A 14,029-nucleotide genomic window follows, 5' to 3' on the forward strand; every position below is an offset into this window, starting at 1 on the left:
AAGGGCCTGGCTTTCTTATGAAACCCTCTGTCCTCCTCCTCTTTCATTCTGCGTTGCAAGAGACATGATGCAGGGTGACAGCTGGGCCTTCCAGGTTTTCTCTCCCGGTGGTGTAATTTCTTGATTTTGTTTGGCTCTCCAGGGTAATTTTAAAAGTCAGAAAGGAAATAGGGACTTTTGCTATGGTTTTCTTCCAAGTATGTTGTTACTGTAGTTTGTGGTGCAAAGTGTTCAGGCAGAGGCGTGTGACCCAAGACAGGTGTTAGAAACGGGCATTTTCTCTTCCTGCTGCCCCTTTCTGCCAGGTTGTGGACTGCATTGCTGGCCGGTGAAATGTCATGTCATACTGTGGCCCGTTTTGATGTTCTTTCAACGTTTGATCAGCAGTGGCAACCTTAAAGAACCCATGTAAAACCTTGTTTTCAACCAAAAAAACAAACATCCCCAGACTGTCCTACCCCCTTCGAGAACATCCATCACAGTGCTGTGCTTGTTCAGCATTTTGGTTGCTCTCTTACTGCATGAAGTCAATACCCACTGCCATTAGAGCTGTCCCGATATCATGGGTTTATGAAAGGCAGGTCCCGCTTGACTGACCTGATCTCCTTCTCTGACAACATGTCCTGCCTAGTGGGTGAGGCAAAGGCTGTGGGTGTTGTCTACCTGGGCTTTAGTAAAGCCTTTGATCTTGTTTCCCACAGCATTCTCCTGGAGAAACTGGCTGCTCGTGGCTTGGGTGGGTGTACTCTTTGCTGGGTAAAAGGCTGGCTGTCTGGCCAAGCCCAAAGAGGGGTGTTGAATGGATTTAAAACGAGTTTGGGGCTGGTCACAAGTGGTGTTCCCCAGGGTTCAGTACTGGGAGGGGGGCAGTTCTGTTTAACCTCTTTATCAGTGGTCTGTGTGACGGGATCAGGTTAAGTTTGCAGATGACAGCAAGCTGGGCAAAAGTGTGTATCTGGTTGAGGGTAGGAAGGCTCTGCAGAGGGATCCAGACAGGTTGGGCCAGTGGGCTGAGGCCCATTGTATGGGGTTCAACAAGGCTCAGTGCCAAGTCCTGCACTTGGGTCACAACAACCCTCGCAACACTGCAGGCTGTGGGAAGAGTGGCTGCAAAGCATCCCAGAGGAAAAGAACCTGGGAGCGTTGTTTGACGGCCGGCTGTATATGAACTGGCAGTGTGCCCAGGTGGCCCAGAAGGGCCCTAGCATCCTGGCTTGTATCAGAAATAGTGTGGCCATCAGGACAAGGGAAATGATTGCGCCCCTGTACTCGGCACTGATGAGGCTGCAGCTTGAATAACAGTGTTCAGTTTTGGGCCCCTCACTGTGAGAATGACATTGAGGTGCCAGAGTGAGTCCGAAGAAGAGCAATGAAGCTGGGGAAGGGTCAAGCCCAAGTCTTATGAGGAGCGGCTGAGGGAACTGGCATTGTTTGGTTTGGAGAAAAGGTGGCTTGGGAGACCTCTACAACTACCTGAGAGGAGGTTGTAGCAAGCTGAGTGTGGGTCTCTTTTTCTCAAGCAGCAAGTGATAGGATGAGAGTAAATGGCCTTAAGTAGTGCCAGAGGAGGTTTAGATTGCATATTAGGAAACAATTCTTCTCCTAAGAGTTGGTCAAGCATTGGAACAGGCTGCCCAGGGGAGTGGTTGTGTCACTGTCCCTGGAAGTATCTAAAAGATGTGGTGCTTAGAGACATGGTTTAGTGCTGGACTTGGCAGTGTTAGGTTAATGATTTGACTCGGTGGTGTCTAGGGTCTTTTGCAACACAAATGATTCTATGATCATCTTTGGAAATAGTATTGCTTGGCGGTGTGTAAGATTTCCATCTGAGACTGCTAAAGCATTGTGAAACACGAAGGGCAAGCTGCAGAGAGTCTGCTGGACACGGTGTATATGACACCGTCTGTATGCTTTTCCATGGTACTCTCACTTACAAAAAGGGTCTGCAAAGCTGGGCTGAAAGGAAACTGGCATGTTTGTGGCCATGACTGTGGCAGTGGTGCTGAGTGGGGCCTGGGCGTCTCCTGATGCGAAGGGTGATCTTGAGCAGTGGGAAGACTTGCCTGAGGGAACTGGAAGTTTGATGTTCTCCATGCTGTTCCTGACAGGTGAGAAGTCATCTGCCATATGCAGCTTTGGTCACTTGCTTTTAATGGGGAACGGTGTTGGTCAAGCAGAAGCTTTTTCAAATTTGATCAGATTTGGCCAGCCTTCTCTGAATCTCTCTTTGGTTACCTCTTGTGGGAGAAGAGAATGGAGAATGTCTGATCATTCCTGACGGGAGATGAGAGAGACGTATGAGAGGAGGATAGAGAATGTCTGAAGAGAGCTGTATGTGAGGAGGATGGAGAATGTCTGATCTGACAGGAGGTAAGAGAGCAACTGGGTCTTACAAAGGAAAGTAAGAAAGATAAACACGGCTATCTAGTCAAAAGGTGTTTAATGATTATGGCTTTTGTTGACTGCTGGTGATGCTGGTAGCAACTGTGGTTTGTTTTGGAAAACTTTGCCCTTTTCCTCTTTGTCTCTCCTTTGCAGGAGAGGTGATGCCAGTTGGTATCTCCCAGGTGTGTGATGCATCTGAGATGGGTGAAGCATTGCCAGACATGAAGGGTCACTTATAGAGAGTCGCCTGAACCCTGGGTATATGATACCATGTGTATGGGTTTTATGGTGCTTTCATTGATACGAATGGTTGTGGATGTGCATTCCTGGCTGATGAAGTGGAATGACATACACTGGCTTGTTAATTATGTTCTTTACATTTTTACATCAGCAGCCACATGTATACAGAAGCCCTGGAAACCTTCTTTTCAACAAGACCCCACAGCCAGCAGAGAAAGAAACAGAACCTCTAATAACAAACACCCAAACCGGAATTCTCCTATGGAAGCAATATGATCCGTTACAGGGGAGTGCTTGTCAGCGTGTGGTTGGTTGTATCAGTGTTATGAAATCTTACCGTTGCCATTTAGAGTGGTTCCAACATCACCTTTGGTAGGGCAGAGGCTGCTGGACTTGCTGTCTCTGATAATATCTGTATGGGGTTTTTATGGTGCTCCCATTGCTGGGAAGGGTCTACAATATCTGGTATGAGCCCTGGAGTGGTAAAAAGAAACAGTGGCATGTTGCAGAGGGGAATGTGGCAGTGGTCCAGTGTAGGGCCTGGTCATCCCTTGCTGTGAAGGCTGACCTTGAGAAATGGGAAGACATGTCTGAGGGAATTGGAAATCCTTGGGAATACCATGGGCCATGTCTTGCAGTGGTCCCCTAGTCACTATTTACTGCCCTATTAGCATTGCTGACTGCTGATCATGCTGGTGTCATGTGTGGTTTCTTATCAAAAACTCTGTCCTCTTCTTTGATTCTCTTCTGCAAGAGCTGTGATGCAAGATGACAACTGGGACGTCAGTGTTGTCTCTTTTGGTTGGCCCACCCACATCACTGTGAAAATAGGGAAGGTATTGGGGACTTTTACGATGTTCTTTATCCAAGTATGTTGTTACTCTGCCTGGTAGGATGAGGTGTTTAGGAAGAGGAATGTGATGAAGGAAGGTGTTTCCTTTTTCTTTTCCTGCCCTTCTGAACTGGATTGTGGGCTTGTGTTCTTGGCCAGGCAGGTAGTGTGACCATACACAGGCCTGCTTTGATCTTACTTTAATGTTTCCACCAGCAGCCATATCCTTACAAAACCCCTGGAAATCCTCTTTTTTAGAGAAAAACAAAAAACAAGCCAATCCATACTCAACACAAATTTTTCCAGTGCAGTAGATCTCATTGGTGACACTGATGTGTTCATCAGCATTTGGGTTGCTCTTTCACAGCACAAAATCAATGCCCTTGGCCTTTAGAGTTCTTCTTAGATCACCTCTATAACTAGTATTGCTCCCAGGTACGTAATACCTCTGCCTGTGTTTGGTGAAGCCACAGGAGCGTGTGGCATGTGGTGGAGGTGAATGTGGCAGTGGCGCTGAGTAGGGCCTGGCCATGTCCTGATGTGTAGGGTAATCTTGAGCAGTGGGAAGACTTGCCTGAATTGGAAATCCTTGGGAAGACCATGGGCTATGTTGTAAGAGAGAGTGGGATGTGAAGTGCTTGTCTTGAGAACACGTGCCCCAGAGTGGGGAATGGAGGATGCCTAGAGGGTTAGAAAGTGAGCAGAGTGTTCTGGCCTGGGATCCTTTCCCAGGCTGTAAAGGTCTGAAGCGGGAGGCCTTCCTGATCATGAGGTAGTGTGTGGTATTGAAGTGTCCACAGGATCCTTTGAGTTGATGAGTATCTCCCAGCAGACAGTCCCTTGTGCTGCTGCCCGCCTGAGGTAGGCAATGTGTTGTTAAAGAGGGGGTGACATGCAGGCTGCTGAACACTTTCTGCTGAGCTTCTTGATTGCAGTTTTGGGGAATGAATTTTGAGAGGGTAACTCTTCAATCTGCTGTCATTGTGTAATGGTGGGCATCTACAGGACCTTCCACAGGCTTTGATGTTGCTGTAATGGTTCCTTTGTCCTCCTCGTGCAGGATTTGTAAAGGGCATGTGAGGATGTGGGTGTAATCTTTGTGCTCTCGACTTTGCCTACGTGTGCACTCACACACCTGACCTCGGTAGAGATCGTGTGTCCTGTTGTCACGCACGGCTCATTCTGATGTCTGGGACATGCACGCTAAACCCTGCAGAGCAGCCCAGCTCTGGTTTTCTATAGTACAAACTCTCCCCCAAGTTCACATTGTGAGTGCACTTGCACTACAGCGTTGTGTGTTGTTCTTTCAAAGAATGAAGTCCATGCAGACTGGGATGAGAGCTGTCACAACTCTAATGACAGAATCCGTAAGACTCAGTTATGTCCTGCTCTGTGCTGCCTCCATGTGAGATTGCTGAAAAGGCACTGAGCATTCAGGACGAAGCTTACGCAGCTGGGAAGAGTCTGCCAGCAGTGAGGGGCTTTGCATCACTTGGTTCTTTGTGGCAGTCGTGAGGGAAGGTGAGGATGTGCTAAGGCCTGCGTCATGCATATAGGAGGGTGTGTTGTATTGTGGCAGTGATTCTGTGAGTGGCACCAGGTAGGGGCTGGGCATGCATCAGTATGAGGGTGACCTTAGACAGGGAAGAGTTTTGCTTGAGGGAAATGGAGTCGCTGGGAGGACCATAAACTGTGCCATTGGGGAAAGTATTGAGAATGTTTGCTTAGGTGAAGAACCCATTTCCCAGGGCATGAGACAGAAGATGACAGTAGAAAACATCAATAAGATGCTTTGCAGTCAGTGCTAATTGCCTGGGATCCTCTCAGGGCCTCCAGATGTTCTGCATATCCTTGTGCCCTGTTGTTCTCCTCTTGTGTTTCAATACAACATAGAATGGGATTCTTTGGTTCTCTTCTCTGCTGTTATCAGGAACTTTCACCCTTTTGTTTTTCTGTCTCTCACATTGGCAGCGTATTGGTAACAGTGGAGATGAAATGCTGAATTCTAGCAGCTGTCAGATGGTGGCAGATACTTGGGTAATTTTCCATCAGTGCCGAGAATGGCTTTTTCAATCCCCTGAGCTGAGCTTGACGCTAGGAGAATGTCTGTAGCTTTCTGGTGTCCCTCCTACTTCCCCTGTGATCACAGTGCATAAGGGAGCACTGTGCACTGCCCAGTGATTTCAAGGCTTTTGCAGAATGTGGCTCGTTATGTCCCATCCACCTTCCAGAGAAATCTCTCATGATGTTAAGCCAAAGTGCCCCTTAGAACCAGTTCCTCTCCCCTAAACATGTTTCTTTTCTGAAGAAGCAACCAGTGATGCTACAGGTAAGTCACTCGTGAGTTTGAGAGACAGCTGTACTTCTGTTCCTGTATAGGCATGGTATCTTCATGTTGGATGGACTGAATGTTGGATGGATTGGGAGCTGGACTCGGTGATTGCTTTGATTGGAGCAGCAAAGCAGCACTGCCTACTGTCATTCCTTTCTTGCTGGTTCTGGGCACAGAGTGAGCAAGTGACAGAGAGTACAGATGGAGGAGCGACCTTAAAGCGTTTCTCGGAGTGGATGTGTTGGGCATCGAGGGGATGTTCTAATGAAAATGCCATGGTTTTAACTTTGTGGCTTTTGACAGGTGGGTCGTGCTAATGAGCGAGAGGTATTCCATGGGGACTAATGCCCCTGGGTGCCGAGGTTCTTGCTGTGTTGTGCTGGCAGAGCATGCCAGCCTGAAAGGAGAAGCAAGAGCTTGACTTTCAGCGTGGATGTGGAAAATGAGGCCAGAAGAACAGCTCTTCATCAAGGTGTATGAAGAATGCTTGGGAGCCGTGTTTGCCCCATGCTTTTTCAGCTTTCTTGGAGAATTAGTATACTGGGCTCTGATGGGTTTGAGTTGCCGAGAGAGAGAGTCCCCCGGGTTGTTTGGGCTCACTGGAGCCTTTCTGCAGAGATGTCGAAGTACCTGAGCGTTGAGCTTGTGCTTCAGATGGTGGTGGATTTTCTTCCATGAGAGGACAGGGGCTGTGGAGTGTGGCCTTCTTCCAGAACGGGAGGTGCAGGGGCAGTCTGTCTTCAGGAGACTGGAAGAAAGCAGGAAGGTTGTTCTGGTCTGGAGAGGTGGAAGTCGTCAGGGAAGAGGAGTGAGAGCTCATGCCAAAGGTCAAGTCCGTGCTCGATGTGGAGGGTGGTGTAATCATACAGGAAACTTGTTGGTTAAGGAGGCAAAGCAGAGTCAAAGAGAGAAGGAGAAGAGAAGGGAGGGAGGGTCAGGACAACAAAAAGAAGACAAACAGAAAAGAGTGGAAGGAAGGAAGGAAGGAACAGTGCCAAGCAAGAAGAGCAAGCAATAGCCAAGCATGCAAAGGAAAGAAGAGCGGGAGTAAGGAGGAAAGGATTAGCGAGTTTATTAACATGTCACCAAGGCTATTGCTGTGCCCAGAAATGCGTTGAGCAGAGAACGGAGGAAAGGAAGAAGGAGTGAGAAGTGGAAACCAGAAAGAAATAAAGGAAGATGCTAGGAAGAAATGGAGCAAGGCAGTAATTGAGGAAGGAAGATGACAAGGAGGAGAAAGAAATAAAGAACCGATAAAGTAGATGACTAGCACACACCGACCTTCCCTGTAGACTCCGACGGAGTTAGTCCCTAACAGCCTCCGCCTTGGTTAGTGTCCCTATCTCCGGCACCGGTGGCCGGTAATTAGCGCTGATGATCCGCAATTAGCGCGGACGGCCCCGGCATTGAGGGCCACCGCTGCGGCGGTGAGGGGACTGGTGATGAGCCAGCGTGGGGTAAAGGAGGGGGCATGGTGGAAAAAGAAGGGAAAGGGGCGTAAAGGAAAGGGCACGGAAGGCAAGAACGAAAAGGATAAGGGAGAGGAGGAGGAGGCGGAACGGGGGAAGGAGAAAAGAGCAGAAAGAGAAGAAAGGAACGAGGCAAGAGAAGGGAAGAAAAGGAATTGTGGGAAGAAAGAAGGGGACCGTACGAAATGAAGCGGCAGAAAGAGGAGGAAGAGGAGGAAGGCAGGCATGCAAGCCAAAGGCAGGCAGTGAGGAGACGGACAGCAAGAGGAAGAGGCGGGGGGAGCAGCCGAGCGAGCGGTGGGAGGTGGCCGGCGCGGGTCCGCGGTCGCTGTCGGGGAGCGTGCGAGGCGGCGGAGCAGCACACGGTGTCGCTGCAGGCTCAGGAACGGCGGCGGAGCGGCGCGGCGGCTCCGCCCCGGTGCGGCGGAGAGCCCGGCTGTGAGCGCGGGGGGGGCGGCGCGGCGCGGCGCGGTGCGGTCAGCAGAGCGGGCGCGTCCGGGCGGCGGCGGGGAGCCGTGCGGGGCCCGTGCGGGAAGGGCGGCGGGTGCGATGGGCGTGTGGTGGGCGCCCGCGGTGCGGGTGCTGGTGCTGCAGGCGGCCTGGGCGCTGGGCGGCGGGCAGGTGCGCTACTCGGTGCCGGAGGAAGCCAAGGCCGGGACGGTGGTGGGCCGCCTGGCGCAGGACCTGGGCCTGGAGGCGGGCGAGGCGGAGGCGCGGCGGCTGCGGCTGGTGGCGCAGGGCCGGCGGGCGAGCGTGGAGGTGAGCGGGGCGAGCGGGGCGCTGGTGGTGAGCTCGCGGCTGGACCGGGAGGAGCTGTGCGGGAAGAGCGCGCCGTGCGCCCTGCGCCTGGAGGTGCTGGTGGAGCGGCCGCTGCGCGTCTTCCACGTGGAGCTGGAGGTCACCGACATCAACGACAACGCCCCGCTCTTCCCCGCCGCCCGCAAAAACCTCAGCATCGCAGAATTCACCACGCTGCCGGGGTCCCGGTTCCCGCTGGAGGGCGCGTCGGATGCAGATATCGGAGCCAACGCGCAGCTCTCCTATGCGCTCAGCCCCAACGAGCACTTTACGCTCGATGTTAAGTCCTCTGATGAAAATAGGAAATCCCTGTTCCTGGTTCTGGTGAAACCGCTGGACCGCGAGTCGGTGGCTGTGCACCGTCTGGTGCTGACGGCGAGTGACGGGGGCCGGCCGCCGCTGACGGGCACGGTGGAGCTGGTGATTTCGGTGCTGGACGCCAACGACAACGCGCCCCAGTTCAACCAGTCGGTGTATAAAGCGCAGCTGCCGGAAAGCGCTACCGAGGGGACGCTGGTGGCGCGGGTGAACGCCACGGATCCGGACGACGGAATCAATAAGGACTTTTCTTACAGCATCGCCAGTTTGGATCCTGCCGGTAACAGAGACCTTTTCACCATTGATCCGAAGACGGGCGAGATCCGTCTGACGGGCGCCCTGGACTTTGAAGACGTGCATTTACACGAGATACAAATCGAAGCGAGAGACAAAGGGACGCCGCCGCTGTCGGGTCACTGCAGCGTGGAGCTGGAGGTGCTGGACGTGAACGACAACGAGCCGGAGGTGTGGGTGACGTCGCTGTCGGTGCCGGTGCCGGAGGACGCGGCGGTGGGGACGGTGGTGGCGCTGCTGAGCGTGTCGGACCGGGACTCGGGGGCGAACGGTCGCGTGCGGTGCGCGGTGTGGCCGGCGTCGCCGTTCGGGCTGGTGGCGACGTTCGCGGGCTCGTACTCGCTGGTGCTGCGGGAGGCGCTGGACCGCGAGCGGGTGGCGGAGTACGAGGTGGAGGTGCGGGCGGAGGACGGCGGGGCGCCGCCGCTGCGCGCCAGCCGCGGGGTGCGCGTGCCGGTGTCGGACGTGAACGACAACGCGCCGGCGTTCGCGCAGGCCGTGTACACGGTGCTGGCGCGGGAGAACAACGCGGCGGGCGCGGAGCTGGCGCGGCTGTGGGCGCGGGACCCGGACGAGGCGGGCAACGGGCGCGTGAGCTACTCGGTGGCGGAGGGCGGCGGCGGCGCGGTGTCGGGCGGGGTGTGGCGGTCGGCGTCGAGCTACGTGTCGGTGGACGCGGAGAGCGGTCGGCTGTGGGCGCTGCAGCCGCTGGACTACGAGGAGCTGCAGGTGCTGCAGTTCGAGGTGCGGGCGGTGGACGCGGGGGAGCCGCCGCTGTGCGGCAACGCGACGGTGCAGCTCTTCGTGGTGGACGAGAACGACAACGCGCCGGCGCTGCTGCCTCCTGCCGGCGGCGGGCCGGGCCCCGGGGCCGCGGGCGAGGCGGCGTCGGGGCCGGGCTCGGGGGCGCTGTGGGCGTGGGCGGCGTGGGGGGCGCCGGCGGGGCAGGTGGTGGCGAAGATCCGCGCGGTGGACGCGGACTCGGGCTACAACGCGTGGCTGCGCTACGAGCTGTGGGAGCCGCGGGGGAAGGGCCCGTTCCGCGTGGGGCTGTACAGCGGCGAGGTGAGCACGGCGCGGGCGCTGGAGGAGGCGGACGGCCCGCGGCAGCGGCTGGTCATCGTGGTGCGGGACCACGGGGAGCCGGCGCGCTCGGTCACGGCCACGCTGAGCGTGTCGCTGGTGGAGGGCGCCGAGGCGGCGCTGGCGGCCGCGGGCTCGTCGGGGCCGGGGCCGGGGCTGCGTGCGGCGGCGGGCGCGGAGGGCGACGCGGCGGCGGCGGCGGCGGCGTCGACGAACGTGTGGCTGGTGGTGGCCATCTGCGCGGTGTCGAGCCTGTTCCTGCTGGCCGTGGTGCTGTACGGGGCGTCGCGGTGGGCGCCGCGGGCGGCCGTGCTGTCGGGGCCCGGGCCGGCGACGCTGGTGTGCGCCAGCGAGGTGGGGAGCTGGTCGTACTCGCAGCGCCAGAGCCGGAGCCTGTGCGTGACGGACGGCGCGGGCAAGAGCGACCTGATGGTTTTCAGCCCCAACTTCCCGCCGCCGCCCGGCCCCGCGGCGAAGGAGACGCAGCCGGAGCCGCCCGCTCTGCTGGACACGGTCAGTGCCCCCCCCCTTCCCCGCCCCTTCCCGCGACGCCCCTGCCCCTCTGTCGCCCTTGTCGCCCGCCCCCCTGGCCGGCGGTGGCGGTGGCCGTGCTCAGCCCCCGGTGCCCGAGGGTGGTGGTCGCTGGGCAGGTGCTGGAGGCTCCTGACGGGACCGTTGCACCTGCCTTTGTGTCCTTGCCGGAGCCCCTTGACTCTTGGGGTACGGGAGGAATGAAGATCTGGCCGCACCCTGCAGCAGTTCTTGTCCACAGCTGAGGTTTGCTCATCAGCGTTTGGGTTTTTCTGTCAGAGGCTGGAATGAACGCCATTGCTGTTTAGAGCTGTTGCGACATGACCTTTAGGAAGAGTATTGCTCCCAGGGCTGCCCCATTTCCATCTGAGCTGGCTGAGGCATTGCCGAGCATGAAGAGTCCGCAGTAGAGCATCTGCCCCATATTGTGTGTGTGATGCCTTTCTGTGTTCTTTATGCATTTCCCAGAGTGGGGAATGTAGGATGCCTAGAGGAAAGCACGGGGCAGGATGGCCATAAAGGATTTTTTTAAAGATGATTGTTTCCCAGGCTCCAAGGGCCTGGAGATGGAGGCCATCTGGATCTTGAGACAGTGTGTGTTACTGAGATGCCCACAATGTCCTTGTGGTGTGTTGTCCTTGGCTGGATGCCAGGTGCCTCCTCGAACTACTGTGTCATTCCTATCTACAGTCAAACACAGGGAGAAAACGAGCTGAATAAACCCCACTTGTGGTCCAAGATAAGGAGTCAGCAGTAAAGTATCTGCCTGACACTGTGTGTGTGTGATGCCTTCATATGTTCTTAATGTTGCTGTCATTGATGGGAAGGGTAAGCAAAAGTAGGTTTGAGCCTTGAGGTGACAAAGGAAACTATTTCATGTCCCAGAAGTGAATGTGGCAGTGGCACTGAGTAGGGCCTGTCCTTGTCAATATCAAAAGTCGCACATGTGGAATCCAAGGAAAGCAAAAGGTGTTATTTTCTACCTCCAGTCAGCAGGGGATGTTCAGCCACTTCCCAGGAAGCAGGCCCTCATTCGGAGTAGTGGTTGCTCGGTGAGAGAAATATCATAACTAATGCCCCACCATCGTCCTCCTTTCTGTTAGCTTTTATATCTGAGCAAGCATCATATGATATGGAATATGCCATTGGTCACTTTGGGTCATGTGCCCTGGATATGTCCCCTCACAAGATCTTGCCCACCTGTAGCCTTCTGGTGAGAGTGTGGGGAAAGGTTGGAGAGACAGCTTTGGTGCTGTGCAAACACTGCTCAGCAGTAGTCAAAACAGTGGTGTTTTACCACTGCCTTTCTATCTACCAACAGAAGCACAGCATTATAAGGGCTGCTATGAGGCTCAGCCAGACCCAATAGAGTTGTCTGAAGTTCTGAAGATGCCACACCATAGTGTCCCTGGTGCTGCTGCCTGCCTGACATAGGCAAAGTGTTGGTAAGAGGCGATGAAATGCAGACTGCTGAATGTTGTCTGATGAACATTTTCACTGCTGTCTTGGGAAGGGTGTTGTGGGAGGTTAGTGCTTCAACCTGCTGTCCTTGTGTGCTGTTTTTCATCTATAAGTAGATTCCGCACCGCTGATGCTGCCATGATGGTTCCGTGGTCATCCTCAGTCAGGATTTGTAAGGGCACATGATGAGGTGGATGTAACCTTTGTGGTCTTGACTTCCCCTGCTTGTGCAGTTGCACATTGGCTTTGGTAGGAACGTGTGTGTGTGGTATGCCATTGCATATGCACACGCACAGCTCATTCTGATGTGTGCATGTTCAGAGAAAAGCCTGCAGAGCAGCCCAGCTCTGGTTTTAGGTGGCACAAATTCCCCCACCCGGTTGACATGGTGAGATTGCTTGCGCTTCAGCCTCTGGTGTGGTTCTGTCCAAGAATAAGATCTGTGTGGAGTGGGATCAGAGGTGTCAGAGCTCTGATCGCAGAATCCTTAAGAACTCCATTTCTATATGAAATTGCTGAAAAAGCACAAAGCATCCAGGCAGATTCCATCTGCTGTCCTTGTGTAATAGCGGTCATCTACAGGAGTTTCCACAGCCATTGATGTTGCCGTGTTGGTTCCTCGATCCTCCTCAGGCAGGATTTTAACAGGGAGGTAAGGAGGTGTGTGTGACCTTTGGGTGCTCAACTTTCCCTGCTCGTCTGGTCTCAGCAGAGATGGTGTGTCCTCTTGCCAGTGTTGACTCATTCTGATACGTGCACATAGACACGAAACCCTGCACAGCAGCACAGCAGCACAGCTCTGGTGTTGTGTCGTGGAAATTCTCCCACCCAACTGGTATTTTGGGTGTGCTTGCGTTTCAGCCTTTGGTGTGGTTCTCTCGAGGAATAAAATCCCTGCAGAGTGGGATCTGAGGTGTCCCAGCTGTAATCACAGACACTCTAAAAATGTGCAGCTCTGTGGTGTTCCCATTGGAGATTGCTGAGAAGGGGCAAAAGGCTTCCGGGTGCAGTTCATGTGTCTGGGAAGAGTCTGCCAGGCACTGTGTGGCTTTGCATTCCTCCATAGTTTCTTTCTGCCAGTTGTGAGGGAAGGTGAGGATGTGCAAAAGCCTGGGTTGTGCTCAGAGTGGGGTTTAGAGCTGGGGCGTGTTGTTGGGTTAGAGCAGTATCTGGGTCTTGTAGTTGTGATCCTGCTAGTGGCACCGAGCAGGGCCTGGTCATGTGTTAAGGGTGAGGGTGACTTTGAGCGGGGAAGAGGGTTGCCTGGGGGGAATGGAGATGCTGGGTTGAACACGGCCTGTGTCATTGTGGGAGGACTGGAGAATGTCTGCTCAGCCCTGGAGATGACATTTGCCATGGCACGGGACAGAGTATATTCCAGAAGAAATCCTTGAGAAGACTCCCAGCACACACTGCTACTTTCCCACAACCTTCTTGGGACCTCCAGAAGTTCCACATATGGTAAGGCACTGGTGATCTTTGTGGTATTACTGATTGTTAAGTCATGTGATAGACATGCCTTTAGTTCCTTTCTTTTGACATGGAATGTTACTGCTCAAGTGGAAAATTTTGCACATTTTGGTCACGGAGCCACCCTTCACCGAATATCTCTGTGTTATCTTTCTGCTCTGAGTCTTGCTAAGCAGGGGAAGAAGTTCTCTCTCTATTCAAGATGTTGGCAGTCCTTTGGTTTCAGTACAGTGGAATGGGTCTGGTTTCCTTCTCTGCTCTTACCAAAACCTCCCACCCTTTTGTGTTTTTCTTCTCTCTCATTGGCAGTGTGTTGGTAATGGTTGGTGAGATGCAGCCTGCTGAGTTCTGCAGCTGTCAGTCAGGTTGCAGATATTTCAGTGGTTGGCCATCAGTGTAAGATGTTGCTTTTCCCACTCTCTGGAGCCGAGGTTGACATTCACAAAATGTTCTTGGCTTTCACGTCTCCCTCTTGCTTCCGCTGTGATAGCAGTACATAATGGAGCACTGCGCACTGTTGAGTGGTTTCAAAGCTTTTAGAGAACTATAGTAGTTTCTTTCTTGACAGAAATCACTGTTAATTTTAAGGTAAAATGTCTCTCAGAGCCAGCTGGCCTGTCCTGAAAATGTTTCTTTTCCAGAAGAAGCAACCACGAATTCTACAGGTGAGTTTCTTGTACCTAAAGAGGCTGTATTTGAGATACTGTACTTCTGTTCCCGTTCAGTCGTGGTACCTTCATGTTGGGTCAACCAAATGTGTCCTGGATCGTAATGCCTATAGGTTTGGACAGCAAAGCACCGCCACCTGCTTTTGTT

General features: G+C 53.9%; 1 protein-coding gene across 1 annotated transcript; it reads left to right on the forward strand.

Annotated features, from left to right (window-relative positions):
• The first annotated feature begins 4,001 nt into the window (after positions 1 to 4,001).
• Positions 4,002 to 12,005, forward strand: LOC130153609 (protocadherin alpha-3-like). Its single transcript, XM_056348687.1, has one exon. The coding sequence runs from the start codon at positions 7,808 to 7,810 to the stop codon at positions 10,484 to 10,486; it is 2,679 nt and encodes an 892-aa protein (XP_056204662.1). The 5' UTR covers positions 4,002 to 7,807; the 3' UTR covers positions 10,487 to 12,005.
• Positions 12,006 to 14,029: the final 2,024 nt, after the last annotated feature.

The sequence above is a fragment of the Falco biarmicus genome, chromosome 8 (assembly GCF_023638135.1).
Source record: "Falco biarmicus isolate bFalBia1 chromosome 8, bFalBia1.pri, whole genome shotgun sequence".
NCBI classification, from domain to species: domain Eukaryota; kingdom Metazoa; phylum Chordata; class Aves; order Falconiformes; family Falconidae; genus Falco; species Falco biarmicus.

What these genes read in the sequence shown, in the direction of transcription:
- LOC130153609 (XM_056348687.1), top strand. Translation starts at nt 7,808, where the DNA reads ATGGGCGTGTGGTGGGCGCCCGCGGTGCGGGTGCTGGTGCTGCAGGCG.